The 24,416-nt window shown below is 42.8% G+C and overlaps 1 protein-coding gene across 2 annotated transcripts in view; it reads right to left on the bottom strand.

Annotated features, from left to right (window-relative positions):
- The window catches only part of AMZ2 (archaelysin family metallopeptidase 2), a 574,400-nt gene that overhangs the window by 351,764 nt on the left and 198,220 nt on the right, over positions 1 to 24,416 (bottom strand). For both annotated transcript variants that reach the window (XM_086930947.1, XM_086930948.1), the window contains one exon: positions 23,283 to 23,456. In XM_086930947.1, the coding sequence (XP_086787073.1) occupies positions 23,283 to 23,456 (174 nt within the window). The remainder of the gene's footprint in view (positions 1 to 23,282; positions 23,457 to 24,416) is intronic.

The raw sequence follows: 24,416 nt of genomic DNA, 5'->3' as shown, positions 1-24,416 counted from the left end.
TATAGTGTAGTAATTCATGGTATACAGTATAATCATTTATTTTGTACTCTAAAACTGTTTCTCTTTCATTTCATGTTACACTGTGAAACTTGGCCTGTGGTGTAATGCTGTGCTCCATCTTTGTTGAAACTGCGACTGCACGAGAATTGCAAGTCTCCGGAGCAGTGACCTTAGGACTATTGCCAAGGAGCTGACTGTCTAGAAGATGCTCCTGGGAAGCTGCCCTTCTGAACCCCGGACAAAATACATTGTATTCGTCAATAGAACATCCATTGTATGAAGGACTGAAGATGCCATGAGAACCTGAAATTTAAGGGGCGTGAACGGAATTTGAATACAGAGACGGAGAAAGTCTAAAATGTAGGTGGTGTGATGACCTGTCCTCCTCCTTTGTCCAATCAAAATTGGAGATCCTTACACTTGCAACATTGGAGGGTGGTACACTGACCTGAAAAACAGTATAATTGGCGTAGGTTTAGCTAAAGAAATTGTCCGACTTGTCTGAATAGCTGACCTGTCACTGACACAACGCACTCAATAGGTGACTGATAGCAGAGAGCTGCGGAGCACTCTGTTTGGGAGGCTCGAGAACCCAATCGGGGTTTTGGGAAGTTAAAGTGCTGGCAAAGCACTTTGCTGATAAAAGTTATAACCCAATCGGGGTTTTGGCAGATTCCTTGCAGAGAGGGAATAGCGCAGGCGTTGCAACCGAAACTGCGGGTGCTGGTCTTAACCTTCTGTGGTCCGGTCCTGATCCAAATTCTGGGGTTATCCTGTCCTGATTGTCCATGAGCTGCACCTGCTCGCCTACTGGCACTGAAGTCTTCTGTCCTTTTCAACTGACCTGTGGCCAGGGTTCTGTCCTTTTCAACTGACCTGTGGCCAGGGTTGGTCTTCACACTGTTCTAGGTAAATATAAATCTGTGTGGGTGATTGTCTTTCTAAAAACGCGTCCTTTTCTTTACCCTCCCTGAAATATTTGCAAAGTTTTGATTGCATATGTTCCTTTTCTTTCCCGTCCCTTGGTAAATTAAATTTTTCATGTATTACTGACTATTATCGTGTTCCAATTTTTACCCACCTTTAGCCAATGCTAAATCGTTTCTATATTAGTATATGTTCCTTTTCTCACCCTCCCTTTAAGGAGATAAGCTGAATTTAATAGTATGTTCCAAATCTTACCTTTCCTATAGTTATTAAGCTAAAAAAACTGAATAATCGAATTGCATAAGTTGTGTTCTCCTTTTTAAACTGCCAATGAATTACGAAAGTTCTTGAGTTTAGTATGTTCCCTTTTTTTCTCCCCTTTAATCAAGTTGCGAAAGTCTTATCTAAAATTAGCATGTTCCTTGTTTTTACCTTCACTTTATTTCAAAGTTTCTAAATGGTTGGCATAATCTCTCTTATTCATAGCTATACGCTGTTTCTGATTTTGGTTATTGATAGTCTGATTGCGTTTAACGTGTGGCTCATGACTTATGATGATTAGATAAAGAGTTTGAATCTACCCTGAGTCTGTGGTTTTTATATTATTACAAATGTTATGATATTTTGAGTGCCTTTTCCCTTAACTCAACTCCCTGATTCATTGTGTTCAAGTATCTAGTGACAAAGATTAGTAAGTTACTGGTATAGGAATTAGAGGTAAAATTACGATATACTGGTAGTAGAGCGTGAGTTACCTACATAAATGTTAAGGTATACGATTTGGAAATATGGGCCCAGGTGAGCATTGGCACAAATTCTAGTTGGGTGACATACGCGCTCTATCAACACTATAGATATGGTGGCTTCAGTGGACTTGTTTTTAGATTTAAGAACAGACAAGCAAAAGGTAAATTGTATGTTTCCAAAGATGGACCATCAGTGCTGGGGTGGGTAGATATTGGGGATTTAGGCATGATCTTAGATCCCAACAGGCCTCAACCGGTCATGATTTTGCAAGCGGAGGATGAAGCAGAAGCATTACTTGTTAGATCTTTTTCTGAGAATTTCTCTTGCAAAATAGGGATGCTTAAAGAGTTCCAACCAGAATCAGGGGCGGCTCTAGGCTCATGGTGGCCCTGGGCAGGGAGCGTAGGTAGGGGGCCCCAGAAGAGGGGGTCCGGGCGGGGCGGAGCGCGGAGGCCAGTGAAGAGGGGGTCAGGGTCAGGGTGTATGGAAGTGGAACAGAGCCGGAGGCCTCCAAATCCCTGCCAGGGGCCGCCACGCAAATATGTATCCATCCTCAGAGGATTATTATATTAAGGATATATATTGGCGTGGTGGCCCCTGGGGTTTGGTGGCCCTGTGCAGGTGCACAGCTTGCACATGCCTAAGGCCGCCCCTGCCAGAATCCTATCAAAAACAAAAAAAGATGATGTGCAATGTGTCCACAACATCAATATTCCCATGACGGGGGAGGAGCTTCGCGCGAAACCAAGATGGTCGTGTGAGCACAGGGCTCCCGAGACCCTCGTAACCTCCCACGTCTATCCTGTCATCTATCCTTTCCTTCATTGATGTCTTCGTGAAGACGAACCACGGGTGAGGCGAGACCTGCATTCCGATTCCGAATCGGGAACCGGTGTTGTGGTGCTCACAAGATTGCGGCCTAAGTCTCCGTGATGACCGGCTGTGGAGTTGGCACGGTGCCCGAGCTGTAGTTGAACAACATCGGCCTGAGGTGGCAGGGTCGACCGGTCTGGTTGACTTTCACTTTCGATTTGTTTTTCCGGAGGGATTTCCGATGGGGAGCAGCCCCCCAGTGCCGAGAGCAGCTATCCTACGCTGCACCCGAGTGTACCTCCTCACTGCTTTGAGAGTCTTGGGAGGATACCTGACCTGTGCTCTCTGGTTGAGGTTGGACCTCTGCCCTGGGGTCCCTGGAGTCGCCATCTTCCTACTTAGTCTGCCTGCCTCTTGTCAGTCTTCATTCCGCAATGGCGGGGAAACCGGTGGGGGAAAAGAAGAAGTTCAAGACAACTTGGCGGGGTGGCCATACCCAGACTAACAACATGGATCATTATGCCCTGACTAAGGGATCTCCCAGCGGATCGGGCAGGTTGCTGGAGGACACGAGAGATGCTCTGACTTCGTCAACTGAACCGACCCTGCAAGATGTTATGACCGCTATAGATGGGATCAAATCCTCCCTTGGGCAACAAATGGAGACCCTCGCCCATAAACTTGATACTGTGGCGATCAATGTCAATCTGATCCGTACGGACTTGACGAAAACGAACGAGAAAGTCAAGTCGTTGGACATTAAGACTTCCAGTTTGACGGGTGACGTTGCTGATTTGCAGACGGAGGTCCGCAACTTGAAGGCCTCCAATGATCTCTTTGTGCGTCGTCTGGAGGATTTTGAAGGGAGGGCTCGGCGGATGAATGTCCGTCTCATCGGGGTCCCGGAGAAGGCGGAAGATTCTGCAGCTGACCTCTTCATTGAAAATCTTGTTGTTAACCACCTTGCACCCAAGGGACTGAGTAAGTTTTTCATGGTTGAGCGGGCTCATAGAGTTCCGGGTGGTAGGCCAAAGGTGGGTGCCCCACTGCGGCCTATGATCGCAAGGATTTTTAATTTCCGTGATAGAGACGCTATCCTGCAGCCTCGCGGATGAGAGGTCCTATGAAGTTCGAGAACACTACCATCAGCTTCTACCCAGACTTTACCCAATCTATCCAAAAGCAGAGACTTGGCTTCCTGGGGGTAAAGAGGAGACTGTGTGATATGGGCCTTAAGTACCCTATGCTTTTTCCGGCCAAGTTGAGGATCGAACACGCTGAGCGCACTTATTTTTTCGATCAGCCGGAGGCGGTGGTGGTGGCTGACTGGCTGGACACTCTGCCGAACCATCATGCACCAGAGGAACAATCTGTAGGGGCGGAAGGCGGACCGATGGAACAGGAATAGACACCTCGACTGTGGTTTGCTAATCCTGTAATGTGATGTAATGTGAATGGTTGTGACATTCGGGGGGGTTGCGGGGCTATTGGTGGGTCTCTTTCCTCCTCTGATTCACTTTTTGTAGCTTAGTTAGATGTGGGGGAGACAGGCACACTGCAAGTTGGGGTGCTTTCTAGTCTTATGCAGGGGTGCAGGGTGGGGGGTTGTAACGGGATGTTGGTGGGGGGATTAGGGGGTTCCTGTTGGGGTGTGTGTTTGTTTTTCTGCAAGGCAATGTATTGTTAGACCTTCTGATCGAAGTGCTGGATTCTTACTGGGGTCGGAACTTCTTTACTTTCGGATGGGGTAGGGGGCTGAAACTGATGAGTTGGAATGTGAATGGGTTGGGGGATAGGATTAAACGTGGGGTAGTGCTGCAATTATTGAAACTTCTCTCCCCTGATGTTGTCCTTCTTTAGGAGACGCATTTGATAGGTAATACTTGTCATGCCATGAACAGGAAGGGGTATCGTTTGGTCGCCCATGCCGGGTTCACCTCCGACTTCAGGGGGGTAGGTATCCTAATTAAGGCTTCTTTCCCACTGGAGATCGACGCTACGGTCCTCGATGATACGGGGCGCTATGTCGCTCTAACGGGTAGGTGGGAGGGCCGGACTCTTTCCCTGGCCTGCAGTCAACTACTTTTGCTGACTTGGGGCGGGTCGTCCTTGCTTTCCCCTAAGGATCATTGCTATTGGGTGGTGATTTTAACGCTGTGGTTTCTGGTATGGCTGATCGACATCCACCTAGGGATCGTAAGGGGGCACGGAACTGGCTTCACGATTTTATTGATACTCTGGGCTTGGTGGATTGCTGGAGATTGTTGCATCCCGCTCAGCGGCAGTACACATTTCATTCGGGCGCTCACGGTAGTCTCTCGAGAATTGATTATGTCTTGGTGCCGGCTGCACAAGCGTTTTCTGTTACTGAGGTTAAGCATCTGACTCGGGGGATCTCTGATCATTCTCCACTATGGCTTCGAATGGAGTTCAATTCTGTGACAGAGGGTCGGATAGCCCCGATCACCCCCTGGTATCCCCGGAACCCTAAAACTCGTGCGGATCTGGTAAAATCTCTCGACCAATATTTTCTTGAGAACGAGGGTTCAGTTTCGTCTGCAGTGTCACTCTGGGAGGCTTTCAAGGCCGTCCTTAGGGGCCAGGCCCTGTCGTTAATCACAGGCGGTAAGAAACGGAGGGATGAGGAGGTGGTTAAGATCGAAGCGGAGATAGCGGACCTTGAGCTCGGCCTGGAGCGGGAGGTTACCCGTGTCAAAACGCATGCTTTGCGACTTAAACAGTTGGAATATAGGGCGTTGGTTACTGATGCGGCTAAAGCCATGAGTAGAGAGCAACAGGGAGGGGTATATGATGTGGGAGATAAAGCAGGCAAACTGATAGCGTGGCTGGATAAGAAGGATAGGGCCAGTCGTGTGGTGCCTGTGATCGAGACGGCGAGTGGTGGTCATGTTACTGACCCTGAGGAGATTGTTCAGTGCTTTGCGGATCACTTTCAGACAGTGTACTCCTCTGTGTCGGAGAGGCCGGAGGAAGATTCACATCTATTGTTGCGTGATATTGCTTTACCGCATCTTTCTGATTTGGATAGGGAACAAATGGATGCTCCAATAACCGCAGACGAGGTGGCTCTCGCGATTCGCTCCCTGCTTTCGGGAAAAGCTATGGGTCCCAACGGTCTGCCTATTGAACATTACAAGTTGCGGCCTGACAAGATAGCACCCTATTTAAGGGATATGTTTTTGGAGTCTCGTGAGTGTGGTTCTCTCCCTAGTGATCAACGTCTTGCGACCATTGTGGTGATCCATAAGGAGGGGAAACCGAGGGATAGGTGTACATCATACAGGCTGATCACTCTTTTGAACGCCGAACCTAAGATCCTCGCAAAATTGCTGGCTAACCGTTTGATCACCGTTATTAGTGAGTTGATACATCCGGATCAATCCGGTTTCATCCCGCATAGAAACACTGCCCTAAATCTTAGGCGTCTGCATAGCGTTCTCGCGAGAGCTGCGACGTTGCGTGAGCCTGCCATCTTGGCGTCGTTGGATGCCACGATGGCTTTTGATACCGTGGAATGACCATGCTCATGGGGCTGCATTGGGTTTGGACCCGGTTTTATTGGCTGGGTGCGGGCTTCTCTACGAGGACCCCCTTGCGCAAATTGTTGTGAATGGTCGTGTTTCTATTCCGTATAGTCTTGGGAGAGGTACTCGTCAGGGTTGTCCCTTGTCTCCGCTACTGTTTGCCCTAGCCCTAGAGCCCCTTGCTGCATGGATCCGATGGGAACCCTCGATGAAGGGCATTCAATGGTCTCCTGATTTTGTAGATCGCATCTCGCTCTACGCAGATGATATCTTACTGTATTTGACCTCACCCCGGAAGTCATTGATGGTTTTGTACGATGTTTTGGCCTCCTTCGGTAGGAATTTGGGCTAGATTATTAATTGGGCGAAATCCTACCCATACGTGACTGGTGACTCTCACGGGGGCTAAATACCTCGGTATCTATATTTCATTGGATCCTGTGGCCCGGTATCAACAGAATCTTCTCCCACCCATGGCTAGATTGAAACAGGACGTCACGGGTTGGCGTAAACTTCTGCTTTCACCGCTCGGTCGTGTGGCCCTATTTTAAAATGATGTCTCTGCCTCGTTTTCTGTATTCTGTCCAGAACACTCTTGATATAGTTCCCGCTAGCTATTTTCGTGCGGTTGAAGACCTTCAGAGGAAGTTGATATGGGACGGTAGGCCTCGTATTGCTCTTGCCAAATTGACGCTCCCGTGGTATGACGGGGGTATTGCTCTCCCTGACATCAAACTATATTATTGGGCTTCTCTTTTGGGGGCCATTAATCAATGTATGTATGGTCCTGAATTGAATCCTGCTTTTACTATGGATAGATGGCTGTTGCCTGGGGGTAATTATTATAGGGCGCTGTACTAAAAAACAGTGGTCAAGACTCTGTCGGGGCCTACGAGGACGACAGTGCATACGTGGCAGGACGCTACTAGTTCCTTGGGGTGGAAAGATCGCTTGACTCTAGCGACCCCGCTTTTCGGCTCGGACAAGCTTGGTAAGCTGTGGAAGACCAAGGGGTTCGATAAGTGGGACCTCATCGATACAGTAAGGTGGGAGACCTCTGGGTTAAGGGCCAGGTGAAATTGTTTGAGATGTTAAAGACGGAGTTTGAATTGGGCGACACAGAGTACTTCCGCTATGTTCAGGTTCGCCATGCCTTAATGTCGGTGTTCCCTTTGGGTGAGGTAATTCCGGAATCGTCCCCGCTTGAAGATAGACTATTGGATGGCCATGTGCCCGACAGCACTATCTCCCTGGTTTACAAGAAATTAATTAATAATAGGTCAGACCTCCTGTTACATCTTCGGGACTTGTGGACCCGTGACAGCCTTGAATTGGATGACGAGGACTGGCAGTCTGCGCTCTCCTCTCCCAAGGAGGTCGCGATTCCAGCTCGACTCCGACTGGTACAACTTAAGATCTTCCACAGGATTTACGTCACTGGCCCCCGTTTGGTCCGAATGGGCTTTTCTGAGGATGGATTATGCAAGCGAGGGTGTGGGCAGGTAGCGACTTTTCTCCATATTATTTGGGAATGTTGTGAGGTTGCTGCTTTCTGGAGCGGGGTTCATGAGGTAATGAAGGAAGTGACGGGTATTGCTCTCTTGCCCGAGGCCAGACGCTGCTTGTTGAATGTTTGGGAACCCACGGATTATAATGTAGCCCAGACTCAGTGGGCATCCCTGGGGGCTATGATCGCCAAGCGAGATATTGCTCAATTGTGTGGGTCCCAGAAGCCTCCTACAGTGGAAGTATGGAAGGAAAACATGGACTGGTGTATGTTCAGGAAAAAGACCGTGTATCTGGCCCGGGGCCATCCCGAGAAGTGGTGTAGAGTATGGGGACCTTGGAATAGTTATCGTGGAGACATATGTACACCGCCTGCAGCAGATAACATTGATGTCCCACCTTCCCCCTGACCCCTGCATTTTGACCACTTCATTGTATCTTTATTGAGTTTGGCCCCTGTTCCCCCCCTCCCCTTTCCTTATGTCGATTGCTGCTCATTGTATTTTCTTTCCTTCCTCGATCGAACTGGCACTTTGTATAACATGTTTCATGCCTTGCTTGTTTGTATTTTCAATAAAAAGAAACAACAAAAAAAATATTCCCATGACGGTAAGGGCGGAAATTTCAAATGGATCTTGGGAAATTACAATCAACTGGTTGAATCCTCTGATTGGGTTGCTCTATTGTTAGTGGCAAGGAAGTCCAATAGCAAACGGAGGTTATAGGTTGACTTAAGATATTTAAACAATAACATTGTATACATTCACTCCCCCCACCCCAAAGAATTATTGAGATGTTATCCATGACTAAGGAGGTTAAGTGGTTCAGCACTATTGCTCTTACTGATGCTTGGCATCAAGGTCTAATACACCCAGATAGCAAGAGGCTTACAGAGTTTTTCACCCCGTTTGGTTGACACCAATTTGTAAGGGAACTTTGGGCTAGCTTTGGCAGCAGCAATGTTCCAAAGACTGATGCATGTATTGTTAAGAGATATGATGAAAGTCATGTTTTTTTCAGGTTGGCATTTTGGTCATGGGACGAACTAGGGCAGAACATGATAATGATTTAAGCAAGTATTGGGAATCTTGAATAAAAATGATATTACAGCTCATCCGAGTAAATATAAAATTGCCAAAGAAAAGGTCAGGATCTGAGTCAAACCCACAGCTGAGTTGATAGAAGCCATAAAGAACTCACCATCACCTAAGAATAAGGATGAGGTGAAGGCATTTTTAGGAATGCCTGAAATCTATTCCAAAGTTGTTGCTACATTTCTAGCAAGACCTATGCTATCTGGCAACTTCTTAAAAAGGGCTCAAGATTTGGATGGTCTGATGTGTCCCAGAGAGTGTTACAGGAATTGAAAGAGGATGCATGTAGTGCACCACCTTTACAACCCTGAAGAGTATTGTCACTAAGGATGCAAGTGGAAAAGGTTTGGGGGCAGTGTTGACACAAATTAACTCTGATGGTAGAGACAATGGAATTGCTCTTGCCTCCTGTTTGTTTTCTCTGACTGAGGCGAAATTTTCTGTCATAGAACAGGAAACACTTGCATGTGTATGGGGTGTGAAACATTTTAAATAGTACATATGGGGTACATGTGTACCTCCTACCAGAGTACTGATCACAAAGGGTTTTTGTAAAGCTTCCCCTTGGTTGGCACACCTGCCATTGAGGTTGTTAGGTTCCAATTATGAAGTTCAGTACGTACCAGGAGTTAAAAACAGAATTGCACATTTTTTGAGTCGCCTTCCATTACCATTAAAGGATGCTACCAGGAGACAGTTTGAAGAGCGCTGAGTTGCAGAAGTGTGTCAGGATGTTAATGTTATTTCATATTTATAAAGCGCGAAACTGTCGCTCCGAAAGGAGCATCCTGGCGCTGTGAGCAGGGAAGAGCAAGGCACTGACAGGGGCGTTAGATGATGGTCAGAACATAGGTGTCAGACAGATTGTATAGCCAAGTTTTAAGCCTTTTCCTGAAGACGGCCTCCGTGGTCTGCACTCTAAGATCAATGGGCATCAGGTTCCAGGCCTTAGAGGCCAGGGCACCTAGTGTTTTGCCTCCTATCGTTTTGATATTTAACAAAGAGATGCCAGTACTGTCTCTATTTTTCAACTAAGGATCCTGAAGACCATACAAATTATACACTATGGTACTTTGACATATTTATGTCTGAGTGAATCTTTTATCTTATTTTTTGATTTTTCACAAAAAAGACATTTGGTTATTATTTCACCAATCCAATGTACAACACAAGACCTCCTAAACACAATATATCATTTTACACAATATTTACAAACAAACCTTTTTACAATTACAAAAATATAAATATCCTATGTTTAAACATCAATCGTACTCTCATACACGCACAATCATTTAATACACATACACACTGGAATTGAAATATTCACAGTAAGCCATACAAAATACATTCCTATCAAAGTTTTGTTGAAAAAGCTTTTGCGTATTACTCCTTTTAATTGAATGGCATAAATTGTCTACGCGTTTCGAACTCATCAGGACAATAAAGCTGTAAAAGAGAGCAAAAAACCTTTCTATTAGGGACATGACTGTGATCTTAGACACATTGCTCCACCCTACATCACTCAAGCTGCCTTCTCTTACCTCTAACAGCTAGTAAGCTAGATGGGTTTTTTTTTTTTTCATTAACCCAGCGGGACAATCAATTACTTAATGGAACATCAACCTGTTTCAAAAAAACAACATACTCGTCAAAGTCAAGCACATTATTATAATGGGAGATTAGAAATGGATTTTTACTAAGAACTTACTTAAAATGACGGAGGACTGTGTTGAATGTATGTAGCCTGTCCTGTAAAAATAAGGAGTTTTTCATTGTACCTTTCATGTAACTGTCTCATTGTTCTTTATGTTAGGAGCATGATTCACTTATGCTTACTTATTAATAGAAGGCTGGTATCCGTGCATGGATCCTGGAGTGCGGGTGAACTCTGTAAAGAGGTAATGTGGGTAATAAGTGAACCGTTTTATTCCACACATTGTCCTATTACCATGAACATTCGTAAGTCGATCGTACCTGGTTGTGCAGCGTTTGTTTGGACCCGCTTAGTTCAAGAAGGAGAGGATGCAATGTCCTTCAAGCAGTCTACGAATTCGAATTTACCTGGAAGGAGGGGAATGTATGCGGTAAACCGAACTAACGGATCAGAATACGTTAGTAAACTGTTGACAACAATTACTCACTTGTTTACTCAATGTCGCTGTCTGTAAAGGGATTCATAGAGGGCGGGCAAGCTCTGCAACAGGAAATGAGAGACAATTTTTAGAATCCTAAATTCTTACTGTTGATGTCGCAACATCCTTTGGTTCCAAAAGTCGGGAAATACGGGATGTCAATTACCTGGTTCAGACGTCATTTTCGCTGACCCGCTTGACTGGTGTGGCCAAAGTTCCAATCGCGCCGTATCTGTCGGTCTTGCCGCGTAGTCATATGTACCACACTTCCTGTATCGCAAGGGTCCATGGGAAACGTAGTTCTAGTGTTGAAATGTGTGTTTATTTTCTATATGAATATCGAGAAGCACTTATGAGCGATTTGTTGTGATAACTGAGTCCATATCCCACTCACTTTTGATGACAGGATAAAAAATGAAAAATTGGAAATCCATCAGAAAACTTTATTATTGTTACTTGACAGAATATCTAGTACATTGAATACTTGAGGGTTATAATGTTCCTTAAAAGAATTACCACGCCGAGTTGAAAAAGTGTGTCGGACATTTTGGGTTGGGATAACAGAAAACTTACAATCCTGGTCCATAATGATGGTGTACGTTGCTTTTGACTGAGGGATTGCCGATTTGTGAACCATAATGCACTCATTATATTTTAATTGAGTTTATATATTTCAGTGAGCTCATTGAGTCCATGGGTCACAGCATTAAATTTTACAATGAGCATTGCCTCGTGTTTGGATAGTTTGAGATCAAGGTCACCCCCTCTCATGTCTTTCTCTACTTTTGAGATCACTGTCCACATCAGGTCTGAGTCCTTATGATTATGTGTGCGCCAATGATTAACCAAAGGGGCTGTTAGCACATTCTTATTTATTCTTGATTTGTGTTGTTGGATGCGTGCCCGGACTTCCTGATTGGTTTTGCCTATATAGATCAGGCCGCATGGGCACTTAATACTGTAGACGACATACCTTCATTTACAGTTAGTAAAAGCCTCATGCTTCCATCCAATGTTATTATGACTGAAGAATGTCCCTTCGACAGTAGTACTGCAGCAATTGCATGAACCACATTTATGGTGTCCTTGGATTGGTGGTAAGCTTAGCATTGTTCTTATATCCATGGAGTTTTTTTGTGGTAGTGCGGCTCGTATCAAATGATCGGCAATACTAGTGTTTTTTCTGAAAGCAAACAGTGGTTCCTTGGTGAATGCCTTGTTCAGATTTTTTAACAGATGCCAATTATTTTTTACTACTTTCTTCGGTATGTTGGAGTTGGGACAAAAGGTAGATACAAATACCAATCTTTCTGATTCTTTTTTCTCTCTTCTCTCCAAGAGGCATTCCCGTGGGGTCCACCACGCTCTTTTCATCGATTTCCTTCATAGTTTTTTTGGGTAGCCACGTGATCTCAAGCTGGCTGTAAGGGTTTCGGCATGTTTTTTGTATTCCTCCCTGTCAAAACAGTTGCGGCGAATCCTGAGATACTGTCCGTATGGCAAATTAACCTTAAGACGCGGGTGATTGCTCTTATAATGCAAGGCTTTGTTACGGTCAGATGGCTTCTTATATAGAGTTGTTACAAGACCGTCCTCGTATGGGTAGATTTCAACATCCAGAAATGGCATTTTATCCTTGGAATAATTGATACTATATTTGATGGTAGCTGTTTTGTTATTGATCCAGTCAAAGAATTTCAAAAGATCATCTTCCGTCCCTGTCCATATGAAGAAACTATTGTCCATATATCGACTTCAATTTTCTATCCATTGTGCATATGGATTGTTTAAATACACAAAATTTTCCTCATATTTGGCCATGAAAAGTATTGCTAACTCAGGAGCAAATGGACAGCCCATTGCTACTCCGCTAATTTGTAGATAGAATTCCCCATCAAAACTGAAATAGTTTTTTTTTAGTGCAAAGGCGGAAAGTTTTAGAATAAACGAGGTGGGGATTCTATGTGGTCTCTCTCTTTCATCCAGTACCGACTCCAATACATACAGTCCTTCATCCTGTGGGATCTGAGTGTTAAGGGACGTGATGTCCATTGTCACCATCCAAGAATTGTCCTTGTCAAATTGAATATTTGCTAATGTGTTAATGAAATCTGTTGTATCTTGAATATACGATTTCACTGTTACTAGAAATGGTTTCAAGAAAAAAATCAATAAATTTGGCCACAGGTTCTATTAAAGACCCGCAGCCTGACACTATGGGCCGTCCTGGCGGAGTTTTATCGTTTTTATGTATTTTAGGCAATACATAAAACAGTGATGTTCTAGGATGTTTTGTCTTTAGATATTCCATTTCTTTCTTCCCCAGAAAGCCCTCATTATAGCCTTCATCAATTATTGTGTGTAGTTCTCCCTTAAACTCACTTGTGGGGTCTTTTTTCAATTTTCGGTAACAAGTGGTATCTTTTAGCTGTTTTTTCTCCTCTGCAATGTATAGAGATCTATCCCAAACAACGATTGAGCCGCCTTTGTCGGCTTGCTTGATCACAACCGATGTGTCCTTTTTCAAATTGATTAATGCTTCTGATTCTGTTTTAGAGATGTTGTGTTTAATCCAGTTTTTTTTAGTTTCCATATCCGAAATTGCGGATAGGATTGTCTTTTCGAAAGTGAGAACCTCTTTAGGAACTTTATTTGACGGAGGACAAAATGTTGACTTAGTTTTTAGTCCAGTTTTCTCAATTGGTGCATTGAATGTATTGTCCATAAAATAAGTTTTTAGTCTTACTTTACGACAGAATTCTAGCGCCTCTGTCTTAAGTTTGACGAAGTCTGTGCATTTAGTTGGAACAAATGTAAGACCCTTACAAAGCACACTTTCTTCTACAGGTGTTAACATTTTTGAAGATAGATTGAATATCGGTGAGACTGTCAATTCTTGTAATTCTGACGTCTTGTGGACATTTCCCATGTTTGGTATCTGCTCTTTCCTCGAGGTTTTGTTTGGCCCGCCCTAAAAAAGAGGATGATTGTCCCTGTTGTGGTTGGTGGAATGATCCTCTTCGATTGTTGTTCCTCCTTGGTTCTAAGGTTTCACTTTCACTGTTACTGCCAGACGAAGATGTATCTGAAAATGTGATGAATTTGGTTTGAGACCTACCCTGATGATCTTGAAGGTATCTGCGGGACTCAGGTCTTGAGTAAAAGTCTTGTTGCAGAAATGGATACACCTTTTCCAAATTGACATTTTTTTGATCTTTCTCAAATTGTGCAGTTTTTTGGTTTATGGTGTAATCTCTAAATTCACCAATCTCCTTTTCAACTTTTTCCAGTAATGACTTTGAGTCAGTAATTAGTTGGTTGGTAGAAATAGATTTTTCCAGTAGTCCTATTTCCTCCAGTTGTTGTTTGGAAAGACGTTGAGCTGTTTCCACAGTCAAGACCATTAGGTCCCTGCTACATTTAGTTTCAATGTAGCTGTAGTCCTTCTTATAGATTGGGTCCTCTGTAAAAATGAGAGGAACGTTCTTAATCTGTAAGCCACCTGGGATAGTTCCGGCTCTGAGATGTTGCAATAGAAAATGCCCGTGGAGATCCGTACGGATTTGTTTTTTCTTGAGACGGATTAGTTTATCTGTTTCATTTTGGTTTTGGGCCGTGGTACTTAGAGAAGCTGAAGCGAATGAAGGGGGAGCAGCAAGAAGGTTTTTTATATGTTCCTCACTATAAGATAGAGTTTCCTTTTCAGACATACTCACAAACAAGAACTCTTTGTGTAACAAACTGAGGCCCACAACATATAGAAACAACAACTACAGCAATACTACAGTTACCGGGCGCAAAAGTCCAATTCAATGCTAACCCTGTTCCTACAAGTGCTAATCACAACAAGTTTCCACTTAGAAAAACACACAGGCCTGGTGCCTGCTACTAACCACAAAAACCACCACTGGGTCTGTTGTGTCCTATCGTTTTGAGACAGAATTACTGGATATTAGCCCGATTATGTTCTGCTGACCTCAGGGCTCTGGTGGGGTTGAAACGGGTGAATCTATTTATTAGATACCTTGGTCCGATGTTGTTTAGGGCTCTAAAAAAGGTCAATAACATCTTAAAAAGAATTCTTTTGTGGGTCAGAAGCCAATGCAAAGTTCACAGAGCTGCAGATGCGGAGGCTTTCCTAGGAAGTTTGAGCACCATCCGCGCTGCTGCAATCTGGACGCTCTGTAACTTCTTTAGGGTTTGTTTCTTAGCCCCTGCCATCAGCCCGTTGCAGTAATCGAGGCGAGAAAGTATAAGAGAGACTGCAGCCGACTTTCTGGCTTCAATCTGGAGAAAATCAAAACATTTCTTCAAACTTTTTATGATGTTAAAGCAGCAGCCTCCCATGTTTCTTAAATGGAGGTCAAAAGAAAGAGAGGAATCATAGAGAATACCCAGATTCCGTGCCGACTCCACCGAGACAGGAGGCTGGGTGGTACCAGCAGGCCACCATTTGCTGGGGCTGAACTCGCTGGTTTGTCCCATAGGCAGAATTTCTGTTTTGCTTGAATTTTATTTTAGATGGTTATTTTCCATCCACTGGAAAATCTCTGTCAGGCAGATTTGGAAGTTTTGTTCTGCTCTAATAGAATTTTTGTCCAGAGAAACAACCAGTTGCGTATCATAAGCATATGATGTGACGCGCATACCATGTGATTCTATAAGGGTGATGAGGGGCGCCATATATATATTAAACAAAAGGGGACTCAAAATCGAACCCTGAGGGACTCCCGCATTAATTTGTTTCTCTTTAGAGGAAAACGATCCTAATGATATAATTTGAGTCCTCTCCAAGAGGAAGGACCTGATCCAATCGAGAGCTCTATCCGTAATACCGTTTCCTTTCAATCTATCAATGAGTATATTATGGGAGATGGTATTGAATGCCGCCGATAAGTCAAGCAATATCAGGACGGCGTTCTTTCCTTCATCTAGAATGAATTTGATCATATCAGTTAATTCCATAAGAGCCGTTTCAGTGGAGTGCTTAGGTCAAAAGCCAGATTGTAGAGGATGAAGGATGTCATGGCTTTCCACGAAATGAGAAAGTTCTTGTTGGACCATGAGAATGGCACTTTACAAGAAGAATGAATGAGTGAGCAGGAGAAGGATACGGTTTTGAAAGAAGTTGGAAAATGGATTGTTGACGGGTGGCCAGAGAAAAAACAGTTCAGCTAGGATGTTAAAGTCTTTTAAGAGTTGCAGCAAGCACTTTACATCTTTAAAGAGAAAATCAAATGAATGGTAAACTGTTACTCCATCTGAATCTCAAGGAGAAGCTTTTGAAAAAGTGCCAAGAGGGACACTTAAAGATTGTAAAAACCAAATGTAGGGTAAAACATTTGTATTGGTAGCCTGGTATGGATATAAATATTAAAATATGTGTAAGGGACTGCTTGTTGAGCAACGATGCAGACAAAGCTCCAGTTACCTTGAAATCCTCTTTATGTCTAATGAGCGCGCCTAGCATGCCATGGGAGAAGGTTGAATCAGATATCATGGGACCCGTAAAGGAGAATAACAAACAGAAATTTCTCATTGTTATGATAGATTATTCATTTCTCAAAGTGGCCTGAGATTGAAATTGTTTCAAAAGCAGATTCCGAAGCAATTGTGACATGTCTGGATAGAGTATTTGGGAAAGAAGGGTTAACTAAAATCATTCTGAGTGACAATGTGCCTCAATTTATGTCTAATGTCTTTACGTCTTTTGTAAAGAGGAGTGGGATCACTCATAGAACTACATCTATATACCACCTTGTGGTTAATGGTGTTGTGAAGCGCTTTAACCATGTGATTAATGGTACCATGTAGCTTGCTATGAATGTGAATGTGAGTTGGTGAAGAAAGGTTAAGTGTATGGTGTGGGAACACAGGGTAACCCCTTGTGCAATCACAGGACACAGCCTTTTGAACTCATGAGAGGTAGGGTGGCAGCTACTGAACATGATTTAGGCTGGACGCCAGAGTGCAGGAGAATACAATGGTCACCTGAGTTGGTTAAGGAAAAAAATAGTGAATGCTCAAAATGTGTACAAGGTGTATTTGATAATAAATACAGGTGCAAACAAAATGCTATAAAAGTTGGCGATTATGTGAATGTGAAGAAACCGGGGTTGGTTGTGAAAGGAGAAAGTCAATTTTCAAAGCCCAAATGGGTGGATAAGATTATTTAGCAACTCAATTCTTCTGAATGATAATAAAATATGGCATTTGAGTCGAATTTCTGTGTGTAAGGATGGTGTGGTTAAGGGAACAATTACTGGAAGTCCAAGTAGCGATTGGCTATCACAGGATGATACTAATGTTGAGGAAAACAATCCTGGTTTTGTAAGAGGAAAGGAGAATGTGACATTGCACTCACCTCAGCTTCCATCTGTCTTGGTGCAGTCTGACACTGGGGTAGATTATCAATACAATACAATACAATGATCATGCTGAGAGTGGGATGCAGAGGGAAAGCAGCAGATGGTTTGGTAGATGCCTAGACAAACCGTTCAGATTCAAAGATTACTTGAGTCGTGGCCTCTTACATTAATGTTATATATATTTCACCATCATTCATCACTATGCTATTTAGTGTATAGGGTTTATAAATGTTCACTTTTCCATTTTTCCCCATTCCTTATTGCATATAGGTTTACTTATTTAGACACATACGTATGGATTGTAATTGTTATTCTGCAGAACTTCTAACATGTAATTTATGTTTGTTATCAGTATTTATTTATAAATAAGGGGGAAGTGTTGTGTGTTCTTATTAGGTGCATATATGGGCTTCACAGTGAGGGTTATTCCTGTGTGGCAGTTAGAAAGGAGTTTTGGTTGGGTGAGGAGCCTTCTCTGTATAGCTGTGCACGTTTTCTTTAATACACCTTATTCTACCACTTTGCATTTTTAAGATCCAAAAGGCAAGTGGTGTGTACTCAAGCCACAGGGCAGGAGGATCCACGTGAGCAGGGTGGGAAGGTCTGCAAAGAAAAAGAGCTACCTTGGGGAATTTTAAACTGAGGGGAAATGTCCCTGTGTATGGTCCTCAGCGTAAGTGCAATGCGAATTAGACAATGTCAACACAGTTATGTTGAGACAGTAGGAAATGTCCTTACAGTAAGCATTACTCTAAAACGACCAATGGAGCAGCAAGCAGTAATACACTCAACGGTGAAGGTGAAACAAAGTGAAGCAATGGAGAGTGCACAATAGGATCACTGAATTACGTTGACTGTGGCTCAGACTAGTCCATGCCTCTAGTGGGTCCTGTGTGCAGTCCGCATATTTTATGGCACCCAGCATGGAGCGACCAGACGAGATGACGTGAGCCCTGCTAGCCCCGTGGTCAAGGCAATGGACAGAGGTCTTGTGACAATATTCAGCACCATGTAAATGGGGACTTTTCTCTCTGGTGGGAGCCTGATGGTGCTGAAGGAAGAAGTTCTGGTGTTCAGGGGGGCTCAACAGCACCGTTTGCTCATCACAGGGCATCACTAAAGTCTTGGATTTCAGATCAGGGTGTCAGAGGAGAGGAACTGGCTATTTAGACTTTGACCTCATGAAGGAGGGTGGTAAGATGATTTTCGATTGAAACACGTTTGGAGACACTAAAGAAAGGCTACCCAATGACCCTGGATAATTTAGAAGGAGAAGTAAAACGATCATCAAGGAGACTGGCGATGGAAAAGATACTGTGTTGTTTGAGAGTATAATGTGTTCTGAAGTCTTCGGAAGCCAAAATAACCACTGTCTGGCATTTCTCAAATTGTAATGTTAAAATGTGATATTCAGGTAATTCATCAGTGGGGTTACATGGCGTTCATAATAGTCTATGTGCCTTGGTTAAGAAATGTGCCATGTGTCCCACTAACTGTGAGGTTCATTTGGTTGGGGGAATGTTTGGTTGGTGATTCCTGCATTTTGACATGTGCCATATACAACCTAATGGAACGCATATGTTGGGTTAGTAATTTTCCAAGTAAGTGGACTTCTGTAGCTTGGGCGTTGCAGTTTATGTTATGATCATGGTGTGTACCATGCTTAGTGTTGCAAGACAAGTGAACATTTTTTATATAAGGCACCTGTAGGTTGTTGTGGGGGTAATATGTGAGCATTAACTTTCAACTCCATGTGAAGTCTAGCTAGCCGTTTGGGGAAAAGAGAGTAATACCCCTCTGCGTGTTGCTGTGCAGATATGTGAAGCTTATGCATGTTCAAGTCGATGTAGAGTAAAGCAGTATCCCATTATGAGAGACACTGGTGTAGTACACTTGTGTATGCGTGTGTGTAAAGGGGGAAAGAGCTGTACCCAGTCTCTAGACATTTTATGGGGAGTATCCCATGGTATGCAAAGTTGGGGAACTGTAGTACCCTGTTGAGATGAGTTGCATGGGGAGCAAGTGATGAGTGTGGTGTGGGAGAAAAGAAATATCATGTTGCGAGAGGCTGCACGGAGAAGTAACTCATTGAGTGAAAATGTGGGAAAGTGTTGTAACCCTTGGAATTGTGGGTGATAGCCACAAGTTTCAAATGAGAGTGCTCTGGGACTAGTCAACTTTCCGCAGAAATGGGGAGATTAGTCACAAGTATGGTACAGCAGGCTGAGTATTTTTGTGATTGTCTTGCGGTGCATTTTATTCAGTTTGTAAATAAATGAGTTGCTTAATGTGTTTGAATGGTAGTGTTGCATGTAGCTTTAATGTGTTGTAGGTGAGTACTTTTATACCTGCTGATGTGGTCTAGTGTCAATGGTTGTATTATTGGACTTCTCTACTTTTGACTGTTGTATGTAATTTTAAGTATGCAACTACTGGAGGATGTCATCATTATGTGCGGAGGATGTCACAACTTCTTGTGGTGGAGTCTCCAGAGGGCATGGTAGTGGGTGCAGATTAAGTGCTTTCTTTGGTCAGGGAATGGGCCATTTTGGTTTGGCCAGCTAGTGTGACTGGGTCTGGGTGTGTTGAAGTTCTGGGCTGCTGTTTTGTGTGAGTGTTACGATGTATTGTCCTGGTGTAAATATGTGTGCTGTCTGTGGAAGATGCAGAATGTTGTGCTGTGTAGTTTAGTAAAGGGATGTCTGGGGACATGATGGATGAGTGCAGTTGTGATGACAAGGGTTGTGTTGAAGTCTAGCCGAGGAAATTTTGCACGGAGGTTCCCTTTTTTTTTTTGTGCCTTGAATGCATTCATTTAGAGGTGGTGGGGAAACCCTTGGTCGAAAGAAGGGTTCATGCTTCGGCTCTTGTGTGACTGGGTGCCCAGGACTACATATTCTCCAAGCATAATTTTTCTATGGTATCATTGTGAGTGTGCAGGCATGTCTAGAGAGGTTGTCAGAATTGCACATTATTGGTTCTGGACCGTTGTGCAAAGGTAGTTTCAACCTATTTGTTGAGTCGTTTCCGCGTTAGATATGAGGTGTGGAGAGCCTAATGTATTACCTGTTTCTCAGACTATTATTTGCTATCTATGTGTGACTATGTGGGTATTGGGGAGTTTAACAGGTTGTGTGTTGGGTAAGTATCGGAGATAGTGTGATTCTGAATGACTGTCCATGTACTTTATAGTCCAGGGAATGGCTGTTCATTTTTTTTCTGTTTGTGAGAATGGGGGGGTGTATCATCCTGTGAATCACCATTTCCTGTATGTCTAAGATGGTTTCTGGAATGTTGAAAATGAATGATGTAACTAAATGTTGGTGTGTGGTCTGGCGTGGAAGCTATAAAATAGGGACAGCTGGATGAAGCCCTAACTGGGCCTACCGGCTGTTGATGTAAGCTAAGGGCCTAACATTAAATAAAGGTCCTACCTGAGTGGCTCTAGGCTCTTGTATGAGGATTCTGCCCTCTAACTACAACAGTTATGTTTCATCTTGTTTCCAGTTTGATGGGATGTTTCAAATGTTGCACCTTGTGTGGTGCATGTCCTGGAAGGAAGCATTGATAAAGGGGTTTATGTTGATTTACATTTATGGTGCACACATCCATGCTCGTAAGGGACTTAGGTCTTCAGAGTCTAACATAGAGGCAATTTTAAGCAGATTCCTCACCCTGGTGAGCATGCTGATACTCATTGTTCCTCTCTATTCTCTTTCAAGATTAGTCTCCAGGTCTTTCACAACATCAACATCACAGGCAATATGATCCTGTCCTTTATCGACCACCATGAGATCGGGGTTGTGGTCTTGCTGGAAACTCATCTTGTAATAGGAGAATATACTAAGCTCAGATAATGTTGGGAAGTTCTGGTTTACCACCGCTTATTTATATCTGTGGTCTCCATCTTACTCCACAAGAGTAAGACTCTTTTTGCAATTTTATCTCTACACAGTTACCATCTGTGCAGAGGAGTCACACTAGTGGTATGCTCTATTATCCCTCCAGATCGGCCTTTTGAATTTTTAATCCCCAACTTTCAAACCATGACATTTTCTGAGCATGTTTATCTAAATGTTTATGCTATCTAGTTTACCACTGGTTTGTAGAGGGGATCACAACTGTTATGAACCAAATACTTGATAGATCATTCTGAGCACCCCCTTCTTTTTCCAGGGTATCAAATTTTGACCAGCAGCCACTATTACATCTCAATCCCAGCACTAATACTTGACAGATTATCCCAAGCATCCCTTTCTCTGTAAAATATATCAAAATATATCCAAAAGACACTGTCAGATTACACATCAATCAAAAGTGGGACTCTCACTCCCATCAATCATCACTATTTGCATCACTCAACTGTTAATAACAGCCACCCCTGTACTAACTATGTTGCAGCCCCACATATATATATATATATATATATATATATATATATATATATATATATATATATATATATAATACAGGCTCCTCCTCAGATCTCACAGCGTTACAGACACAGCGCCGGCAAACGAGGGAGACGGACCACAGGAATCAGCAAAGGTAGTTTATTGTAGCAACAACACAGAGAACAGCTACGCGTTTCAGGCTAACACGCCCTTGTTCACGCTGTAACATTGTCACAAATGAAATGCTATTTTATATTTGCTCAATCGTGTTAACACCCACTTCTAGTGACATCACAAATCATGTGATATAAAATAAAAAGTGAAGAAATACTACTACTTGTAGTTTAAGCAGCAAGGAATTTGGCACAATTAGAACTGTAAAATATAACAGGATAAATCCCAATATAACGACTTATGCAACAAATCGACAAAAAATAATGACATATATTTTAAAATAAATGTTAAAGCGATGTCTAACTATTATTACATATGCATGTCAGGTTAGATAGATAATAACTGTATAAATACATTTTTATAACTATACCTTAAGACTCTAAAACTGGAAGGGTCTTATATACATATGTTACATGTCAAGAATTAGTCAATATTTACAATCTTCATGTGCAAAATACAGCCAAGCAGCAATAAAGTGGAAAAAAGTGCAATAAAGTTGTGCAGATATATGTGCAAAGTAAGCAGCAACAAAAGTGCAACGCTGACGAGATCAAGAGACAACATCATATTTATATTAGGAACTTATCAAATCCCTGAGCAAATATATACACACAAAAAAGAAGAAGAGAACTCTGTGTAGATCTCAAATGTAGGTGGAAAGCAGCTTTAATATAAAGCACTCTCAACACCAGCGACACACTAAATTTGCTCACCTCAAATGTCTGCTTTTCTATCAAAGTCTTTAAGCATAGGATAAGCACAGTGCCATCCACACCGAGAGAGAAAGGGACGAAGTCTTTTACCATTTCCACAGCAAAGTCTTTAAGCATAGGATTAGCACAGTGCTATCCTTGCCGAGCTGTAAAATGGCCAAAGCCTTTTACCATTCCAGGCACAGTATTACAGCTTTGGATTAGAAAAATATCATCCAAGTCAACCTGAAATGAATAAAAGCAACCCTTGACACGTGTTTTGCTCTCATTAGAGCGCTTCAGAGAGGTATAGCTTTGTCCAGACACAAGGCAGCACCAGTATAAGTAAAAACAGAACCCTCTTAGGCATAGAGTGACACATAAATTATGCAAAAAAGAAGCAGAGAACTCTGGGTAGTTCTCAAGTTTAGGTGGAAAGCAGCTCTTATATAAAGCACTCTCAGCACTAGCGACACTCTAAATTTGCTCGCCTCAAATGTCTGCTTTTCAAAGTCTTTAAGCCTTTAAGCATAGGATTAGCACAGCTTGCCTGAGCTATAAAATGGCCAAAGCCTTTTACCATTCTAGGCACAGTATTACAGGTTTGGATTAGTAAAATACCATCCAAGCCAACCTGAAATGAATGAATAAACATGTTTTGCTCTCATTAAAGCTCTTTGGAGAGGTATAGCTTTGTCCAGAAACAAGGGAGCACCCACGCTTAAAGACTTTGATAGAATTCGACTGCTATGTGCACAGACGTTTTTTGTTCAACAAAAGCATAACACTTTGTCAAAATCAAAAACACTCCTTTCTCTTTTACTCAACCAACACAACAGTTCACCCTCATAAAAAATAAAATGGAAATGAAGTTTCGCCTCCACAAATACCTGCATGAATCTGTAGATTCTGAGTGCACTCGTTGACTCGGAACACACATTCTGCATCCTTTACAGACACGGGTTCCAGGATCCTTACTCTCAGTCCGTAATAAAAGGACTCGCAGTAATCCTTCAACCACCCAATGAATTCTTCTGTTGAAACTTTGGAGTCCCCAAAAGAACCTATATATGCAAGGAAATAAAAAGATACATGTAACTTTCAGTCTGTTGTAATCTCAGATAATAGCCTACAACCCTCACTGTGTGTAAAGAAATCTAATAAAGACCCAGCTCAAAGTTCTGTGGTGCAAAACATGGGATGGGATTATGTTGAAAACCCTCCTATGTTAGCATTTCCATCTGAGAGTGCAACATTTTTTGTTTGGGGTACATTGTCTTGATTTATTATAATAAGGGGCACGTTTCAATAGGATACACATCTCATGGATTACCAGGCTATTGATGTAAGGTACTTCCCACCGATAAATACTTGTAAAGTGGATGGCTTTGTTGTTTCCCCTTTGTAGGTAGAAACCTATGTTTTTTATAGACTCTAGGGTTTAAGTAATGTACCGTTCTTTAAAGTTCCTCAGCCATCCGCATGAGCTACTACTCACCGTATATCACAAAGAATGGTAAGTTTATAACAGAAGTCAAAAATTTAAGATCAGCTTAATTTCTTGTTTTCAGTAGATGAGCAAGTATCCTTTATGCTTGGAGAGCAAGGTGAACCAGTGCTTGACTGCATAACCTGGAGGTACTTAAGTGTTTGCTCGATAAAGTAGAGTTTTAGTTTGAGGACATAGGCGAGTTTCGACATGGATAATTGACTGTGGCTCCACATTGGTTGGGGCAGGACCTGAGTACTTGCGCTGTACTGAAGATACGTCTTAAAGGACATGGTGCCATTCTCTTTTTTAAACTGTTTGTCCTTGATACAGTTGTTACTAAGCTGCAATTGCGAGGATCTAACAAGGGTTCTCGTACTCCAGTAAGCCGCACTATTTTAGGATGAGGTGCCCTGTTGCTGGTAAAATCATTAGTTGTCAAGTGAGTCAAGTAAAAAAACAATCCATAAGTTGGTTTCTAGATCTCTACATTTACTTTTTCCATCAGTTTTGCTGATTCTATCCTTCAATGAAC

This window comes from Lissotriton vulgaris, chromosome 7 (assembly GCF_964263255.1).
Source record: "Lissotriton vulgaris chromosome 7, aLisVul1.2, whole genome shotgun sequence".
Taxonomy (NCBI): Eukaryota; Metazoa; Chordata; class Amphibia; order Caudata; family Salamandridae; genus Lissotriton; species Lissotriton vulgaris.
Note: the sequence above shows the minus strand (reverse complement) of the source record. Positions and strands in the feature narration are given on the sequence as shown.